Source organism: Grampus griseus (genome assembly GCF_964374135.1).
Source record: "Grampus griseus genome assembly, chromosome: 10".
Classification (NCBI taxonomy): Eukaryota; Metazoa; Chordata; class Mammalia; order Artiodactyla; family Delphinidae; genus Grampus; species Grampus griseus.
In genome coordinates, this window is record NC_139004.1 from 43,791,950 (window position 1) to 43,807,662 (window position 15,713).

At 38.2% G+C, this 15,713-nt stretch overlaps 1 protein-coding gene across 1 annotated transcript in view; it reads left to right on the forward strand.

Moving 5' to 3' along the window:
- Positions 1-15,713, forward strand: part of PRIM2 (DNA primase subunit 2) — a 277,973-nt gene that overhangs the window by 62,751 nt on the left and 199,509 nt on the right. The window contains exons 6-7 of the mRNA XM_082664255.1: positions 6,122-6,217; positions 7,812-7,949. Coding sequence (XP_082520381.1) covers positions 6,122-6,217; positions 7,812-7,949 — 234 coding nt within the window. The remainder of the gene's footprint in view (positions 1-6,121; positions 6,218-7,811; positions 7,950-15,713) is intronic.

The window sequence follows — 15,713 nt, forward strand, 5'->3', positions numbered from 1 at the left end:
TCTTCTTTAATTTATTGAGACTTGTTTTGTGGCCTAGCATATGATCTGTCCTGGAGAATGTCACATGTGCACTTGAAAAGAATGTGAGTTCTGCTTTTGGATGGAATGTTCTATACACACACACACACACACACACACACACACATACATACACACACACACATCTATTAAGTCCATCGGTCTAGTGCGTTGATTAAGGTCAGTGTTTACTTATTGATTTTCTCTCTATCCATTAATGTAAGTGGGATATTAAAGTCCCCTATTATTATTGTATTACTGTCAGTTTCTCCCTTTATGTTTGTTAATGTTTGCTTTATATATTTATATGCTCCTATGTTGGGTGCATAAAGATTTACAAACATCATATCCTTTTGTTAGATTGACCTCTTTATCATTATGTAATGTCCTTCTTTATCTTTTGTTACAGCCTTTGTTTTAAAAAATCTTTTATCTTATACAAGTATTTCCCAGTTTTCTTTTCATTTTTTTCATGGAATATCTTTTTTCATTTCTTCACTTTCAGCCTGTGTGTGTCTTTAGATCTGAAGTGAGTGTCTTGTAGGCAGGCTATAAATGGGTCTTATTTTTTTTATTCATTCAGCTACCTTATATCTTTTTATTTGTGAGTTTAGTCCATTTACATTTAAAGTAATTTCTGATAGCTATGTACTTATTGCCATTTTGCTATTGTTTTCTGGTTGTTTTTGTATTTCTCTTCCTTTCTTCTTCTCTTGTTCTCTTCCCTTGTGGTTTGATGATTTTCTTTAGTGCTATGTTTGGATTCCTTTATCTTTATTTTTTGTGTATCTCTTGTAGGATTTTGGTTTTTGGTTACCATGAGGTTCATATATGTGTGTATATATATATATATATATATGTGTGTGTGTGTGTGTGTGTATATATATGTATATATATGTTTGTTTTAACCTGATGTTTGCTTAAGTTTGAATGCATTCTAAAAGCATTACTTTTTTACTCCTCCCATCTACATTTAATGTTTTTGGTGTCATATTTCACATCTTTTTACTTTGTGTGTCTCTTAATTGCTTATTGTAATTATAGTTGATTTTATGACTTTTTTCTTTTAATGTTCATACTAGCTTTTTAAATGGATGATCCACTGTCTTTACTATGTATTTGCCTTTAGCTGTGAGGTTTTTTTCTTTCATATATTTTCTTATTTCTAGTTATAGCCTTTTCTGCTTAAAAACCCTTTAACATTTGTAAGGCTGGTTTAGTGGTGATGAACTCTTAGTTTTTGCTTGTCTGGGAAACTCTTTAACTCTCCTTTGATTCTGAACAGTAGCCTTCCTGGCTGTTCTTGGTTGTAAGTTGTTTTCTTTCATTACTTTAAATGCAGCATGCCACTCCCTTGTGGTCTGCAAAGTTTCTGCTGAAAAGTCAGCTGATAGCCTTTTGGGGGTTCCTTTGTATGTGACTCACTGTTTTTCTCTTGCTGCCTTAAAGTTTCTCTCCCTGTCTTTAACTTTTCCCATTTTAATTATGATATGTCTTGGTGTGGATCTCTTGGGTTCATCTTGTTTGGGATTTTATGCTTCCTGAACCTGCATGTGTGTTTTCTTCCCCAGTCTGGGGAAGTTGTCAGCCATAATTTTACTGAATAGGTTTTCTGCCCCTTTCTCCTTCTGGGTCCATAATGTGAATGTTAGTGCACTTGGTGTTGTCCTAGAGTTCCCTTAAATTATTCCCATTTTTAAAAATTCGTTTTTCTTTTTTCTGTTCTTATTGGTTGAGTTTCACTATTCTCTCTTCCTTGTTGCTTATGTGGTCTTATGTATCATCTAAAATGCTGTGTATTTCCTCTAATGTATTTTTCATTTCAGTTGTTGTATTCTTTAGCTCTGATTGGTTCTTATATATTCTAACTCTTTGTGAAGTTCTCATTGTGTTCCTCCATTCTTCTCCTGAGTTCTGTGAGCATCTTTGTGACCATGCTTTGAACTCTTTATCAGGTAAATTACTTATCTCCATTTCATTAGGGTTTTCCTCTGGGATTTTATTTTGTTCTTTTGTTTGGAACAGATTTCTCTGTCTCCTCATTTTGTTTGACTTTCTGTGTTTGTTTCTGTGAATTAGGTGAAACGTTATGTCTCTTGGTTTTGGAGCTGTGATCTTGTATAGGAGTATCCCCAGTGTAGACTGTATGTGCTGGTCAGCTTTGGCAGGCCAGGTGGAGTTGTAGTGGGGATGGGCTGGGGCTTTTCCAGGACATGTTGGGGCTGCTGCCTTGGTGGGATGATTGGTGCTGGAGTGGACCTGGGGTTTGCTGGGGTGGCCTTGGCAAGCTATCTAGAGCACTAGGCTCTTTTTAAACTGCAGCCTCTGTGCTGGGACTCCCAGTGAGTGAGTTTGTGTGTGAGCCCTTTAAGAGTGAAATTTCAATTTCCTTCAGCTCTCCTGTGCATAAGCCCTGCTGGTTTTCAAAGCTAGTTAAGTGGGCTCACCTACCCAGTGCCAGTCCCTGGGTCTGGTGTGCCCAATATGGGGCTCAAACCCTTCGCTCCTGAGGGAGGGCCTCTGAGTTTGTGATATCTCCTCCTGCTTGTGGCTTGCTGCTCTGGGGATGTGGGTCTTGACTAGATAGTGTCTCTGCCCCTTCTACCCTACTCAGTGTGTTTTTTTCTTTAGATCCTTAATTGTACAAGAGCTCTTCTGCTAGTCTTCAGGTCATTCTCAGAGAGAGTTGTTGTATATATAGGTGTAGTTTTGGTGTGTTTGTAGGAGGAGGTGAGCTCAGGATCTTCCAGCTTTGCCATCTTATCATGATCATGTGGATCAAAAATGTTTCACTGTGTTCCTGGAAAACAAGCTAATCAAAATGTACATTACTGATAGTAATAATAAATATTTACCATTTATTAAAGGCATGCTATATGTTAGGCCTATTCTAGACACTTTACATACTTTATTTTACTTAATTCTGTCAAAAAAGTTCATGAAACAGGTATTATTTTCTTCCTTTTACCAATGGAGAAACTGAGGTATGAAGAGGTTAATGCACTTTTTTAAGATTTGAACTTAGGTTTCTGCAGTTACAAAAACGATATACTTTCTACTCAGTTCCTCTGCTTTTATAATTGTTCCACTGTAGCTGTTTTTAACTCTTACATGAGATCCTTTGTTAGTAGAAGCAGGAAGCTGTTTAATTTTGTTTTGGTCTTTTGGAGAATGAGTTTTTTCTAGGCATCCAGTAGTTAACCTCATTAGGGAAGCCTGAGAAAGTGAAATATGCTCATATTTTTCCCAGTAGTTTTTATACCAGAAGCAGAAGAGAATACTCAAGATTATTTTAGAAATTTGAAATAATGAAGTTAATAGAAGTTTATACTAATTAATAAAGTTTCAGACAGTCATCCAACATTTTTCAGTGACAATTCTCTTATTTTGTTTATTATTAAATAGCTAAATGAAGGTTTAGATGTGTGTGGCAAATGGATGAACTTTTTAATTCACCAAGGAAAAACAATATTTACTGAAAGGCTATCATGTAGGAAATGACATTAATTTCAGCTAGAATGCGCATTATTTGGAATGCACCCAGTTACTTTGGGTGAACAGTTTAGAAACACATTGAATCCCTTAGAATTTTATTCATTATTTCTAATCTAAGTAAAGTCCAGATAATTTTTTTTCTATTTTTTTGGGGGGTGAGGGAAGATTTCAGTGAAAGACAGTCTTACCACATTCTTTAATAATCTACTCTAGTTTTCATTCAAGACCTTGAATTTTGTTTAAATTGAGCCTTGACTATATACCTAAGGTAGAAGAGTGTTTGGAACATTAAGTCTCTTGTAAGTAACGTATTCTGTTGTATGACAGTTGAGCTGAAGTGTGCTTCCCCTGCTTACCTGACAGTTACTTGGTGAGCAGTTAATTGCTTATAAACACCTGTGGTATTGTTAATACAAATATTTGAGTTGAGTTTAGGGAAAGAGAGGTACTATATTCCCCTATATTCGTGGAGAAGTCTTAGTGGTTCTTATATATTGCTGTGGGATTTGTTCAGTTAAAACCCCAGATATTATCATGGCAAACATCTGTATGTTCAAAGTTATCTAATTCTTTGTTGCTGTAATAAGTGATTGTAAAAGGGATGTGGTGGGTTAAACACATTTGGCCTCAACTTCAGTATTGCCAGATCCAGTCAAAACCATTTGGGCAAAAAACGATCCATGCAATCACCTATGATTATCCCCATTAATGGTGGGGAGAACAGGCATGTGTATTTAATTTCAAATATTTGAAATAGTTTTTATATTTAAATTGGAAATCACTTAAAGATAGTGAAAGATCATCACGAGGATGTACAGATACCTTGTTCCCTTTCACTATGTCTCCCTGGTCAGTTTCTCACTTTATCAGTTGCTGTTTGCGAATTACAGCTTGGCTCTGAAACATACCTGCCTCTTCTCAAATAGTCTGCATTGTGTATCTGGTGGTATATTTGAGCTTGGAAGGATTTGTCCTATGGAATGCGGAGTAAAAGGTAAATAGTCAATTTTGTAGAGAAGTTACTATCAACAGGTATATGTAAACAAAGCCAATACTAAAGGAGAATAATCTGGTGTTAGCTCTTAGAGAAATATTTGCTATTGCTAAAACTCAATTTAAACACTCTAGAATGAGTGTTGATTGTATATAATGTGTGCTGTGACACGCTTTAAAATTTTTGCCTATTGAGACTTCTCATGACATCTAGTTATATTACATTTTTAGTTTTTGTATTTTTATCCTGTCCATTACCAAAAAGGAATTGAGGTGGTAGTTTTCAGTTGATGACTCTCTTGCACTGATTTTTGATGATACATGTTTGTTTGTTCAGTGCTCTCAAATACAATAATAATGAAAATGTTTGAAATACTTTGAGAATTACGAAAATGTGACAGAGACACGAAGTGAGCAAATACTGTTGGAAAAATGGTGCCAATAGACTTCCTCAACACAGGGTTGCCACAAACCTTCAATTTGTTTAAAAAAAAAAGAGTAATATCTGGGAAGCACAATAAAGCCAAGTGCAATAAGACGAGATATGATCGTATATATTGGCCCTTCAAATTTTCTCAGTTGTAAAGCGTGTGTTCATATCTTTTGATCATTTTTCTATTGGGTTGACTGTCTTTTTCTATCTTGGCTTTCCTTGACACTTTGTGTGTCCCTATACATTCTAGAAGCAACACAGACACATAAGCTATTGTGATTTTGCTTGAGAGTATATTGATTCTGCAGGTTAATTTGAGGAGAATTGGTACATTTATAGTATTACATCATCTGGTGCATGTTTATGGATGTCTCTCGGTTATTTAGGTTTTCTCCAGTTTCCTTCAGTAAGGTTTTACTTTTTTTTTTTTCCTAGAGGTCTTGACCATCTTTTGTTAGATTTATTCCTAAATACTGATAGTTTTAATCCCATTATGAATGGTAGTTTAAAAAAAATCCATTATTAATCCATTTCTATCTGCTGGCAGATAGAAATACAATTGGTTTTTCTGTATATGTCATTGTAGCCAGATACCTTGCTTAATTAGGTCAGTAGGTCTGATAATTTATCTGTGGATTTTTCTGGATTTTCTAAGGATTCTAATCACATAATATGTAAATAATGACAATTTTGTTTCTTTTTTCCAATCCTTATACTTTTCTTTTCGTTTTACCAATCTGGTTCCCACTGATGGAGTCTTATTTCCTTGTGTGTGTGTTTTCTCTGTGTGCTAGAGATTGTATTTGGGGAGTTATTTGGAGGACTATACTAAGCCCTAGGAGAATTGTATATTTCTTCAGAAAGGTTTTCATTTTCTCCTTTCATGAGTCTGTGGGTGCAGCTAGTCCAGGATATTGTTTCTCTGCTACTGTTCTTTCAATATGTGTCCTCAGAAATTGACAGAGTAGAAATTTGAAAGTATATTGAATTTAAATTTTCTTCTATATTTTGGCTTCATTAATGATAGTAACGACTTAATAATCATATTAGGAATGATTTCAGATACCAGGGTTTTAAAAGTTTTTAAAAAGTATAGAATCTTCACTAGAACAGGAAAGTGCTTTATTGAAACTGAATGCAGAGTTTTAATTTTTAAAAGATATAAAATATGTTTCCTTTTAGATAAGTGATGAAGATAAGACTCTCCGAGAACAGGATATTACGGCTTCATCACACAGTTTAGGTGGGGTTCAGTTGGAACTGGAATCAGTTTATAAGGTAGGTACGCTTTTAAAGTACTTCCTAGGTTTTGTTAAATGTATCACATTGATCTTCTATCCGTGTTTTATTGACGCATTTGTGTAGCCTCTTGTGGGCGCAGCCTCTCCCCCTTCTGTTCGGGTGTTGTCTTCGCCCCCCGGATGTGCTGTGCTCTCCGCCCCGGGCTGCGCTGCACCGACTCCTGGCGCTGCTCGAGTGCCGACCCACTGCGGGCCACGCTCTCCTCACTGTGCTCAGCCTCGGGCTGCGCTGGGGCTGGGAAGCCCTGCAACGCCCCTCTTCCCCGGCCCCTTGTTCCCTACGCCGCCTCCGCGCGGGAGCCTCTCCTCCCTCCCGGGTGCCCTGGGGCCCCGGCCTTCTTCCCCCTGCCCGGGTCCGGCCCCTGCCCCCACACCGCCATCCGCGCATCCTCAGCACAGACTCCTGCCTGTGTGAGCCAGGTGCAGGGCTGCGGGGCTGAGGACCTCCCGAAGCAGGGGAGGGGCGGCTATCTGCCGCCCATGCCTGGCGTCTGGTGCGGGTCCTGCCACCACGGGCACTCCATCCCTACCTCCCCCGCTCCCCCCCCCCCCAGTCTGGCCAGCGTCCTCCTGCAGGGCGTGTTTGTCCACGTTGAGTCCGTCTTGTTTCTTCAACCAAGTGGTGAACTGCTTCAGGGCAAGGACTGTGTGCTGGATGTAGAAATCTGTAAATTAATTAGAAACTTTCTGTAAAAACACATGATCTGATTATTGTGTGGTGTCATTGAATACATTGAAGAATTATGGGCATATAGATTTAACTCTTCCATAAAACTTGGGTGAATAGGGTATTTGGGGAATCTTTTTTTTTTTTTTAACCTAGTTTTTTATCTCATTTTTAAGAAGTAGAAAAACTCTGTTGAAGAGTAAGGATGAGTTTTGCAATTTATTAATACCATTACCATAATCTCATCTCTTAAAATTTTACCATAGTTCATAGGACTTTAAAAAGTGTAAGTAGAATAGTATTTATTAGGTTTTTAAAAAAATATTTACTGGCAAGTACTTATTTTAAAGATAAAACTGGACATTTATTATTATTTCCATTTCTTAGTGTTGAGATTAGCTTTTCCAATATATTTCCCTGGAGAAAGAGTGGAAACATAGATGAAGAAATTTGGAATTACTTTACTTACTGGTAATTTTTAGCACTGAACATATTGTATACACATTGGATTCCACTTGATACAGAACAAAATGTGGACTATGTCACGTGAGAGGAATGCAGTGTACCCAGAGGGCTTGAGCTGGGAATTTGAAATCCTGGTGATTATAATTTGTAAATTGATGAGTTAAGAATGAAAATAAAGCATTTTAACTTGGCTTATTATTTTTTGAAAGATCTACTCTAAAACAAACACGTTTTCCGCCTGCCACTCCTTCCTCATGCTGTTGTTTACTTACAAGGAGTATAAATTGATCTTCTTGCTTTTTTTTTTCTTTAGATCTGCTAGGACTAATGATTTTCTCAGAGGAGGGATTTTGTTTAGCCTTAGTACTTACGAAGACGTAGGAGAATTTCGTAATGACAGGTACTGACTTATTTTCCCTGTTTTTCACACTGAATTCAGATCCCTTTTGCTGATGCTCTGGATTTGTTCAGAGGAAGGAAAGTCTATTTGGAAAATGGCTTTGCTTATGTACCACTCAAGGACATTGTGGCTATCATCCTTAATGAATTTAGAACCAAACTGTCCAAGGCTTTGGCTGTAAGTATTTTACTTTGTTTCCATATTTCCATGTTCACTTTATTTCTATATGTTCATGTTTTCAGTTACATACTCTTGATAGTTTTGTTCTGTACTTCTTAAAAAATAGTTTAATTTTTATAATAATATTCAGATTGCTTATGATGCTGTACTGTTATTTGTAGAATTCCTAGGTTTTAATTTTTTTTAAATTTATTTTATTGAAGTATAGTTGACTTACAAGGTTGAGTTAATTTCTGCTGTACAGCAAAGTGACTCAGTTATGCATATATATATATTCTTTTCCATTATGGTTTATCACAGGGTATTGAATATAGTTCCCTGTGCTATACAGTAGGACCTTGTTGTTTATCCATTCTGTAATAGTTTGTGTCTGCTAACCCCAAACTCCCAATCCATCCCTCCCCCTTGGCAACCACAAGTCCATTCTCTATATCTGTGAGTCTGTTTCTGTTTCATAGATAAGCTCATTTGTGTCATATTTTAGATTGCACATGTAAGTGCTGTGATATGGTATTTAGCTTTCTCTTTCTGACTTACTTCACTTAGTGCGATAATCTCTAGCAGCCATCCATGTTGCTGCAAATGGCATTTCATTCCATTCCATTTTATATGTGTACCACATCTTCTTTATCCACTCATCTGTTGATGAACATTTAGGTTGTTTCCACGTCTTGGCTATTTTAGTAATGCTGCTATGAACATAGGGGTGCATGTATTTTTTTGAATTATGGTTTGTCTGAGTATATGCGTAAGAGTGGGATTGCTGGATCATAAGGCAACTCTATTTTTAGTTTTTTAAGGAACCTCCAATACTGTTTTCCATAGTGGCTGTACCAGCTTAAATTCCCACCAACAGTGTAGGAGGGTTCACTTTTCTCCACACCCTCTTCAGCATTTGTTGTTTGTAGACTTTTTAATGCCATTCTGACTGTTGTGAGGTGATACCTCACTGTAGTTTTGATTTGCTTTTTCCTAATAATTAGTGATGATGAGCATCCTTTTATGTGCCTATTGGCCATCTGTATGTCTTCTTTGGAGCAATGTTTATTTAGATCTTCTGCCCATTTTTTGATTGGGTTGTTTGTTTTTTTGTCATTGAGTTATATGAGCTGTTTGTGTATTTTGGAAATTAAGCCCTTGTTGGTCACATCATTTGCAAATATTTTCTCCCAGTCCATAGGCTATCTTTTCATTCTGTTGATGGTTTCCTTTGCTGTGCAAGGGTGGTTTTTCTTTCTTTTGCTTGTAAGGTTGATTAGGTCCCATTTGTTTATTTTTCCTTTTATTTCTATTGACTTGGGAGAATGACCTAATAAAACATTGGTACAATTTATGTATGAGAATGTTTTACCTATGTTCTCTTCTAGGAGTTTTATGGTGTCATGTCTTATATTTATGTATTTAAGTAGGTTTTTTTTTTAATTTATTTTTTTGGCTGTATTGGGTCTTCATTGCTGCACACGGGCTTTCTCTAGTTGCGGTGAGTGAGGGCTACTTTTCGTTGTGTGCAGGCTTTCTCATTGCGGTGGCTTCTCGTTGCAGAGCGTGGGCTCTAGGCACGTGGGCTTCAGTAGTTGCAGCACACGGGCTCAGTAGTTGCAGCACGTGGGCCCTAGAACACGTGGACTTCAGTAGTTGTGCTGCGTGGGCTCGGTAGTTGTGGTGCACAGGCTCTAGGGCATGTGGGCTTCAGTAGTTGTGCAGTAGTTGTGGCTCGCGGGTTCCAGAGCGCAGGCTTTGTGGCACACGGGCTTAGTTGCTCTGCAGCATGTGGGATCTTCCCAGACCAGGGATCATCCCCTGCATTGGCCCGTGGATTCTTAATCACTGTGCCACCAGGAAAGTCCCTTTAAGTAGGTTTTTATTTGTTACTACTCATGGTTAATTTTGTCATTTTTTTCTTTCTCCTAGTAATACTATTGGTGAGATGATTAATTTTGTGAACAGCCTTTGTCTCTTCAAGGTTGTGTCTTTTTTTCCTTGGAGATGGATGTCATATGTGACCCTTAACAATTAGTGTGGCCTGTGGTAGATATAACCCCTAGATTTCTGTTCTAAATTGTTATTTTGTGTCAGTAGAGGGCAATGTAGAAGAAAGTCTTTATGTTTAATTAGGAAAAGCAGTACTAGGTTAGTGCTACAATAAACAGCCCACTGCTGGGTGAAATTGGAGGTAGCTGAGTTAAATAAATGACATAATCAGTGCTTTTTAAGAGATTTGTTTAAACAGACACTTAAGTGATAACATCTTAAAAATACATTTTTCAGTGTTGTTTGTTAATCTGAGTGTAGTTTTCTTTTGCACTTTTTTGGGACACTTTTTTGGGTAGTGTTTAGTACATAACTTCAAAGTTATGTGCTGTGGCTCTTTTTAAGCTGTACCAATTACCGTATAAGCAAAGGCCAACCTTTCCTTTTGAGTTAAAACTTATAATTTTTTCTGGTATTGTTTTTATTCTGAAAACAATAACTTTTACTCAGTCCTACTTTATATTGGTGCCAAAAGCCTCATTTTCTAAAATACTGGGTTGGCCAAAAAGTGCTTGGCTTTCTCCTGGGTAGGTCAGGGCCCGAGTCTGGTTGAGAGGTTGTCCATAGAGCCTTTTGCCTCGCCGTGAAGGAGAGTGGATGGAGGGGGTTGCCTGGGAAGCTGTCCTGACAGCTTTGGAGTCTGAAGCTCTGGGAGGAAGGGAAGGTGTTGCTTTTAGGCTGTGGCAAAGGGGAAATTAAACCCATTGTGATGGTTTCTTGATTACAGTCCTTTCCAGTGAGGAAGGTTTTGACCTTGAAGTATGTAATTGAAAGAATTTGAAAATATCCTGTAGGATGAGAAGAATTGTCCTAAAGATTTAGAAAAAGGTATTCTAATTTGTGGTAGAGGAAGAAATAAATGGTGCTGGGGAAAGTCTAAGTTGATAGAAGAATTTTACCCCAGGTGACATCTGCAATCTTGTTGTTAGTCTTTGATCATGTGATTTATATTATAAGATAACAAATCTGGCTTTTGAGCATGCTTTAGGACTAGTAAAAGATGGGCATTATGTTCTTATTTGATAAGAGCTCTTTTCTCACCCTGCTGATCCGTGAGACTCAGCTGTGGCACTGCTTCCTCCAGGAAGCCCCCCTGAGCCCCAGGATTGTACTGAGTGTGTCTCCTTTGTGCCCCCACAGCATTCTGCACACTACCAAACTGCAGTGAGATTACTCCAGTTAGCGTTTTTCTTCTCAACTACAATGTAAGCTTTTTGAGAGTAAGGGCTTGGTCTTAAACTTTTCTCTCTATGTAACATAGGGTCAGTGCTCAATAACATTTTGTTGGACTGATAGATACTGAATAATGAAGATGACTCTTACTGTCCGCACATAGTTTACTGCTTGTCTGTGATCTCATTTGATCCTCACCACAAGTCTCTGAGATGGATGAGGATGACCGTCTGCATCACACAGGCTAGGAAAGTGCTGCTCAGAGAGGCCAGGTAGTTTGTCCAGTGTCTTTTTGGCCAGTAATTGCTGCAGCCATAACTGGATCTTGGGTTTTCTAATTGTGATTCTTAGGATCTTTTGATGAAAAACTGTGCCTTTATGAGTAGTTGTATTATCAGGGGATTTAGATCTTCAAACTCAGGAAATATTGAAAGGTAAGTGTATTAGGGTCCAGTTACAGAGCAGGCAAAAAGGGTGAATTTGGAGTTGAGATGCAATAAATTGATAACCAGTTAGGGAAAAGAATGAGGGAAAGATATATTTCTTTGCTTCACATAACAATTTTAGAACCTTTAGCCAGTTCTCTCAGTTAATGTTTTTTTTTTTTTTTAATAACTTTTTATTTGTTCACCCACGTATTGTTTTCAGTACTAGGGATATAATACTTAATAGGATAGATGAAATTTCTTCTCTTATAAAACTTATACCAGTTACCAAAGAAATAAACCATAACAATATTATATGTGACATGAAGGAGCCAGCAGAGCAAAAGTAGAGGAAAGTACATTCTAGGCAGGAGCGGTCATTGATGCCAAGGCCCCAAGGAGAGAGGGTTGGCATTTTTGCACAATGCTGGAGCGTAGTGAGCTAGCGGGGAGCTGTACAGAATGAGACGGCAGTGATGCAGGACTTCGAATAAACCGGGGTAGAGAGATTGATTTTTTAGCCTAATGTAGTGGAAAACCATTGGATAGTTTTGGAAAAGGGAGTGATATAATCTGATTTATATTTAGAATAGGTTACTGTGGCTGAAAACCACTTTCGAGGGTATAGAAAGAATGGCAGTAGGAAGACTAGTTCAGAATTTTATCACTTTGATCTAGATAGTGGCTGGAAAGAGGCTGGTTGTGGTGCTGATGATTCAGAGAACTCTCTGGATTTCAGTTACTTTCTTGAAGTGCTGTTGACACACTGGGTGTGAGAGAAAAAGAGGAAATCAGGATAAAAACAATAATGATAGCTTATACTTAATGAACATTTAATATTTGCCAGGTGCTGTTCTAAATGCTTCACATGAGCTTCACATTTCATCTTCACAGTAATCCTGTTAGGTGGGTACCATTTTCAGTCTCTGAGGCGTACAGTCTGCACAGCTAAGTGAGGAGCCAGGGCAGGGTTTGCATCCATGCAGCCTGGCTTCAGTCTTTACTCCTGACCACTGTGTTGCACTGCCCAGATTCTTGGCCAGAGTGACTGATTAGAGGGTGATGTCTTTTACCACGATGTGGAAGACTGTGTGAGAAGTCCACAGGCTAAAACCAGGAGTTCTGCTCTGATCATGTTAAGCAGGAGGTGCTTGTCAGTCATCCAGATGGTGATGGCAAGTGTGAAGTTGGGTTTAAGTCTGGATTTCTGGGGAGGGTAAAGTGAAGCCCTGAGACGTAGGGGGTCACACGGCTGAGCTTGGGTTTTCACACACTTCCACTCTGTGTCACTGGTGGAGCGTGCTTGCTTTGTTTTTAGAAAATGGGCAGCTTCTTAAGTTGTAGCTGAATATCTTTAAGGCAGATTCTCTTTTTTCTCACATTATGTGACTAATTTCACTTTCTGTGGGTGAGATTCATCATTAGAAGGTGCTGGTAAAACTTTAGAAAACAGACTTTCAGAAAATATATTTATTCTAATTTAGAGATAGAAAGAGAACTTCCGAGAAGCTCCCTGGGAAATAACTGACAGCAAGTAAGCAGCTTTCTTGGGAGTCACAGAGGAAAGTAAGGATTTTCTTTTTTTGAAAAGGATTTTCTTTTTCACATGTTTAGAATAGTAGTTGGATGTGTGACTCACCAAGTATTTGTTGCTTTGGAAAAATATTCTTTGTAGGCACTTGATCAAGTAATTTTTTATTTCTACAGAGATTAGAATCCTCTTAAATCTTTTATCCTCTTTTTAAAAGCAGTGTTCAGTTTAGTTCCTTAAGCTGTGCTTAAATATAATTAATTTTCTTGAATGGTTACTTACTTTGTAATCATATAAGAATTTTCTTTGTCTTATTTGTGTCTAGTTAATTTCCTTTGGTTTTGGATTGATTAATATGTCTTTTCCAGTATTACTTCCTGGTTATTTAATGTTATTTTAAAGTGATTGCAGTGGACCAGTCAGTGTAGCTGCTAATCCTTCACTTCTGCCTTTACTCTCAGGCACCAGCCCATTCATTCTCCCCTGGTACTGAGCTCTAGGAAACAAAGCAGTGCAGTTAAAAGCCATGAAACTATCGATAACAGAAAAACCATTCATTTTTGGGGAAAAAATAAACATCCTCTTTTTACTTTGAGACACGCTTGTTGACTGAGGATGCTAAATTGAATGTTGCTCTTTAGATTGTAGAGGACCTAGTAACCGAAGTGAGTATTTCAAGGTAGGGTGTGGGGTCAGGCAGGCCCACTGGATCCCACAGACGAACAAGTCATTACAAGTGAGTCTTGGCATCTTTCTCCATATGTATTTTACTGGGTTGGCCAAAAAGTTCGTTCGGGATTTTCATAATATCTTACGGGAAAATCCAAAGGAACTTTTTGGCCAACCCAGTATTTTAGAAAATGAGGCTTTTAGCACCATCACAAAATAGGATTGAGTAAAAGTTATTGTTTTAGTGGAATATTCTAGGTTTTTGATAGGCTAGCTTAGATCCGTTGGAAAAAAAATCAGTTATATATATATTATATATATATGTGTGTGTGTATATATATATATATATATATATATATGGTGCTTAAAAAATTCCAAAGTGCTATATATTTTTCAGGTGTTCATTTGAAGGGGCTAGTTCATGTAAAGAATAGAATTTTAAGGGGTTTGAATTTTTCCCTGTGGTGCTTAGTACAATTTTGCACTTTGTGTTTATGGAAATTATTGGTGGCAAAAATTTTAATGATTCACTTATTTCTAGTTGCTAGCAAATGTTAGCAGCACATCGACATAGGATTTTTAGAGCAGCACAGGATTTTAGAGTTGTGTGATAATCATTTGTGTGTTATCTTGCCCTCATTCTTGGCTCCTAGAATCCAAACTTGAGGTTTATAGATATCAGTGGACATGCATGTTTGTCCTATTGTGTATGGTAGTGCTTTAGCCTTCTTTCATAAGGAGCTCTCAATAAAACTTACCAGTCAGGCCTCTTCATTTTGCGCATGAAAGTTTAGCCCCGCAAAGGCTTGGGTGGCTTACCAAAATTCTTGTGGCTGATTGGTGAAGGACTTGGGTTCTTCACTGTGGGTCTCCCATAACTCCTTAAAGTCAGTGCCTTTTTTTCATAGATTGTTGCCTCTCCCCAGGCGCAGTCAAATACCTCTGCCCCTCTACTGCTCTCTTATTCACCCTCAAGTGTTCTATGGCATGTTTTACATGTAGGCTTCTCCAGGGTAGGGACTGAGCCCTGTTCAGCTTCTCCAGGGTGGGGACTAAGCTCTGTTCAGCTTCTGCAGGTAGGACTGAGCCCTATTCGGCTTCTCCAGGGTAGGGACTCAGCCCTGTTCAACTTCTCCAGGTAGGGACTGAGCCCTGTTTGGCTTCTGCAGGGTAGGGACTCAGCCCTGTTCAACGTCATTCTCTTTGATGCTGAGCACAGTACCTTGAGAAGAGCAGGTGCTCAGGATCTGGTGAATTACCCTGTGAGAGCTGCATGCTTGTGTTTTCTCCAGATTTGTTGAAAAAAGTACGTGAAATGATGTTGCACTTCAGTGTCCTGTTTATAAAAGGAAAGAGTGAAGCACCTCAGATGTGGGAAGGGCTGTGCATGCAGAATATTTCTGCAGTCTCTGTTGGGAACGTCTGTGGCTGCAGTACCCTGCTTCCTAAGAACCGCTGCAGTTGGCTGCAGGGGTTACAGTTGTTACTCTTTTGACAGGTTTTCTCTGGAGTATGTAATATGTGAGGTTATATTTTGTCTAGAAATTTATGATGCAGCCTCAGCCAGGTTTAAACTCTAGCTTGAGGACAGCAGCTTCTCTTTTCATGGTTGAACTAACTTTCCAGAGTAATTCTTAGGTTACTATTTCTGTGGTCACCTTTGTGTCCCCTGTGCACCCTTCCCCCCACTCACAGAAGAATGACCCTGTACTCCTCTATAAACACTCCTGTTCCTCAGATCATTGATCATATTTAACAATTATAATTACCCCTTTTAACACTTCAGCCCAGATTGGCTAGAAGATACTTAGTATTTTTACACACTATTTATAGTGTTTTTTTTCCACTGAGCTGCATTGCTTTCATTGACACTTGAGTGCACTGAAACACAGATTTTTATCCCTATTACTCACTTGTGATAAGAAAATATCT